Here is a 4,670-nt window from a genome sequence, read left to right as displayed (position 1 = left end):
TTATGTCAGCGTCACCATGAAGTCTCACTACATGTCTCACCTTTATGAGAGAAGGAAACAGACAGATTAGTATGTTTCTGACTATTTGTTGCTGTTCACAATGTGAACAACCTGCTGGCAGCTTTGAAAGGTTTGTTTTCTTTCTTTTTTTAAACGCGAAAATTACACAATTGATCTGAAGCAGAACGTTTCATCAGAAATGATCACATGATCACATATCCGACGGTCCTTGCACCCCCGCATGCTGAATGTCTCAGTCAGCACCAATTACCAGATCACAGCTTTAATAAAGTGATGTTTCATCTCTTTATTCTACACGTCTCATTTAAGATATTGCCAAAAATAAATAGTTAGCAGATCCTGTAAAATACAACTTCTACACTTCTGTAACTGGGACGTGATGATGTGACGTCTCTGAGACCAAGAGTTACATCACTGAGCAGAGACGACGTAACAAGAGGCTGTAAAGGATCAACATGTTAATAGTTCAACATGTACAGAAGTAGGAGAACACATGTCTGCTCTCCAGTATTGGTGAAACTTGTTTATCCTTTTATGATTTATTTCATTATAGTTCAGTTATGCTGCACAAAAGACACACGCAAGTTCTCCAGACTTCTGGCTGTTATTGTGGTGTTTCCATAAAGGTGCAAGAAGAGAACAGAATCATGTCTCCTGTGTGACTGCAGGAGGTGGTCTATGCAGACATGGGACCTGTGATGCTGCTGTCAGAGTCCTCCGTCAAGGATCTCAGCAGCAGACTCCAGCAGGACGTCACGGTGGAGCGTTTCCGCCCAAACATCGTCGTCAGTGACTGTGAATCATTCGATGAGGTACGTTGTTCACAGCTGCAGATATTGCTCCGATTTCTTTCTCTGCTGATTCATGTTTGGCTTCAAGATCAGAAGTCTTGATTACATGAAAGAGAAGAACATGTGGAGGAATCATGTCAAGATTAGATTCAAACCACCAACGGTCTTAGAAGCAGCAGATCCGTTGTGTCTGCACTGCAGCCCGTGAGGTTCTGTAAATGATCATCTGGTCCTTTTACTTCTCACTAACACCTCGTTCTTCTAAGTGTGACCAGTGTTCACTCATTTTATCTCCAACTCCAAAAAACCAACTGTCGGCTTTTTCAGGATTGGTGGGAGGAGATCCAGGTCGGCAGCGTGCGACTGCAGCGCGCGATATCATGCGGACGGTAACACAGCTGATGCTTCACACCGATTTCATTCAGAGACAGAATCACTTCATTTATCGACGGCAATGAATCCAAAGCTGCAGCGCAGTCACTGCTGCTGGGACTTCTACCTGCATACACACACCACTGTAGTGTCTTATTTGATGCTAAAATGATTTAATTTGTCCTTATAAGTGTAGAGATTTAGGTTCACAGGCTGGATTCAAACTCACCTGTAACTTCTGCTGCTTCCAGATGTGTGTTCACCACCGTTGACCCTGAAACGGGAGTGATCACCAGGAAAGAGCCTCTGGACACACTGAAGAGGTAAAGTTCTACCTGCATCATGTTCATATCTACAGTCTGCTGGTAATACGTGTTCAGCATCAGCAGCATCCCACTTCAGCCCGTAACATAGCAATTATTATTTAATGCACACAAACATTGGACAGACAGACCATGTGGCAACTTCTATAACAGTTGTACAGATTCAAGGATCTGAGGCTTTTTGATGTCAGTCAAATGTGGCAACGCTGCAACACGTCTTTATACAGATGTATATGTAGCTGCGTTGAGTTGTATATTATTGGCATTTTGTTCGGTCCTTTCTGAGTTTTTCTGATATCTCTGAAACGACAGATATTCACATATTGGTCATCTTTCCTGCACGATGTCACATTTAAATGCCTTTCTGTCTGCGGTTCTCTCACAGCTATCGTCAGTGCGAACCATCCGAGAAGCACATCTACAAGTCGTCTCCGTTGTTTGGACAGCTGCACAACGTGAAGAAGACGGGGATCCTGCAGGTCGGCGATGTGGTGTACAAGATCAGCCGCTGATGGAGTCAAACTATTCTCCCGGTGTAATGAGTGAGCTAGGCCACAGTAGAGAAAGCACTTCAATAGATGCAGGAAGAGGAAGTGCAACACCCTCTTCACTGGTCAGTACATGCTGCTGTTAACGAGAGGAATCAAGCCGTCTTTGATACAGTACTCAACATGTCGAGTTATTCCTGCAATAAAAGAGCAACTGCTGCACAACAACAACAACCTGCTTTCAGGACAAATCATTTCTGATGATGGTTTATTCACATGATAAACTGTTCTCACATCGAACACTGTACATCTTCACGTCTTCATCTTTTAAGGCACAGGTTTGTAATTTTAAGAAATTTCAAATGGATTGTTTGCACAAAATGACAAAAACTGATTGTATTCTTTTAATCATTAGTAGTTAATTAATTCCCAGGCTGGCAAAATGACATCAAAAAGAGATAATAATCTATATTTGTACATTCTATATGATTACGTAATAACATCAAAGAAGAAAGTAGTACTTTGGAAATGAACATTGTTTTACGTCTTGTCAGCAGGAACAGAAGAACTACTGACAGCATGGACTTCTGATACTATAAAGAGCTAAAGCTGTTCTGTGTCACTTGTCACAGTCGGACTGTAGACCAGTAGAAGAGTTCGGTGAGAGTCTCCGTAACGTTCTGGTCTCTTTAGAACAGTTCTAGTTCCATACGATGGCCAGTAGGGAGCGCTGTGCCTTCACTGACCACCTTAACAGCCCGTAGACTAGAGGGAGGTTCACTTCAGGTCACCTTTAAATATGTTGCTTTAAACAACCTGTGGATTTGTATTTTGCACCAGTGACACTAAAGCTGATTATAAGAAGGGACTAATAAGAATAAAGTGTTTGATACAGAAGATCTATTGGCAAGAAGGTTTCCATTGCTGCCCACATCCTTCTTAATGACATGAGTTCAACAACACTGCTCCACCGCTGCTTTAAAACATGTTGATGTTGATGTCTGAACGTGATTCATGGTGGAGCTTCTTTTATCTTCAAATGTGGCTTGAATTAATAATTCTAATCCATTAATATTACTCTTTGAGTTTGAGCTGTTCTGTTAGTTTGTTTCTTAAACTCCTGAATGAGAATAGACTCTCACTGTATGTGTTGTGTCTCTACACTGAGTGAGTAGAAGTAGTGCTCCAGAGCTCTTTTTGTGTCCATGTGGAAACAAAGGACTCTGGTTTCATCTTGAAGTGTTTCTATCACAGAGGTTCAACCACTAGCTGCATCTGCTCCACATGAGTAACAGAGTAATATAGATGATGGTGAGCTCATACAGGGCTCTTGTCTTACGCTGTCAATGGTTCTGATGGGATGTGTTTTTACTGAAGAAGTCTTACGACTACATCCATGTGAAGCTCTACTTACTGGAGGCACGGTGGTGTTTGAGCTAAATGCTAACATCAGCATCTGTTTATCAGTCTCTTAGTTTAGTGAGTTAGCATGTTGGCATTTAAAGCATACTTATGTTTGCAGGGTCTTATGGTCCCCGGTTTGATATTCTGTTAACACACGTTGAGTAAACTCATAAGGTATTATGTTGTCAGGGACTCATTTTCCTATATGTGTTACCTTTACACGAGCTCCCACCATGGCCTATGTCACAGTAAACAGATGGAGCTGGGGAACATATTGTTCAGGTCCCCGTAGAGCTTGGGAACCAGCTCTATCCCATTCCTAGTTTGGCAAAAACATAGTTCTAAAGCAAACACGATCTTTTCCAAAACCTAATCCAGTATTTGTATTGCCTAAACCTAAATGACACCGACGGGTCCTGACCAATCAATGTGACGAATTGTGAATGAGAACGGACTGTGGGAACATTGGACCCTGGAGAGCACATAGGTCTGGGAAACAAAGAACCGTGTGAACACAGGACCCACCTGACTGCATGTCTTTAGGCTGCAGGAGGAAACCCAGACAGCACACAAACTCTGCACTTTGAAAAAACAAGTTCATTTCACTTTGCATTTCTAAGTTGGAATAACAGAATGAAGTAAATACAACTAAATGTAAGTCAACTTAACAGGATATAAAGTAAACATAAAGTTATATTTTCTTGACTTTTTCAAGGGAATGAAGTAAGATCAACAGGTCAGATTTTACAGTGTATATTCATTCTGCCACTGCGATGCACTCCAATTGTTTAAAAAGGCACTACAACTACAATGGTTGGTACATTTGTCATGTGTATGAACTCTACCTCGAGCCATGTTGCATGTCAACTTCACTGCAAGGAACATGACTAAATGACTGAAAGCTCTCTTCAGAGGCTCCGCCCCTTCAGAGGCTCCGCCCCTCCAGAAGAACAGCCGCAGGTGAAGAGACGCGCTAATGGAGCCGTTGTGTCTCTGACTTTCAAGGAAACAGGTTTTTTTGTCTTTTTGTGAACCAATGTGTTGAAACATGAAGTCAAAGGTCCCAGAACCCAAGAGGTGTTTTTAACTGATGTTACAGCACAAAGGAGTAGTTCTGTAGGTCTGTCATTTTAAGGGTCCTGAGTTAACAGAGCTTCAACATACACTTAACCTAGAGGACACATGGTGGACTTACATTACATCTGACTGCAGCCCTGTATATAGTACATGGTAGTACGATTGTGTCACGTCATAGTATACATGGTAGTACG

The 4,670-nt window shown here is 41.9% G+C and overlaps 1 protein-coding gene across 2 annotated transcripts in view; it reads left to right on the top strand.

Moving 5' to 3' along the window:
• The window catches only part of marc1 (mitochondrial amidoxime reducing component 1), a 6,059-nt gene extending 1,591 nt beyond the window's left edge, over nt 1-4,468 (top strand). For both annotated transcript variants that reach the window (XM_031877397.1, XM_031877398.1), the window contains exons 4-7: nt 690-833; nt 1,140-1,201; nt 1,436-1,507; nt 1,893-4,468. In XM_031877397.1, coding sequence (XP_031733257.1) covers nt 690-833; nt 1,140-1,201; nt 1,436-1,507; nt 1,893-2,019 — 405 coding nt within the window. In that variant the 3' untranslated portion in view covers nt 2,020-4,468. The remainder of the gene's footprint in view (nt 1-689; nt 834-1,139; nt 1,202-1,435; nt 1,508-1,892) is intronic.
• The last annotated feature ends 202 nt before the right edge of the window (nt 4,469-4,670 follow it).

This window comes from Anarrhichthys ocellatus, unplaced genomic scaffold, assembly GCF_004355925.1.
Source record: "Anarrhichthys ocellatus isolate YVR2014 unplaced genomic scaffold, GSC_Weel_1.0 scaffold135, whole genome shotgun sequence".
Classification (NCBI taxonomy): domain Eukaryota; kingdom Metazoa; phylum Chordata; class Actinopteri; order Perciformes; family Anarhichadidae; genus Anarrhichthys; species Anarrhichthys ocellatus.
The sequence above is the reverse complement of the archived record's forward strand: the minus strand, read 5'-3'. Positions and strand labels throughout refer to the sequence as shown.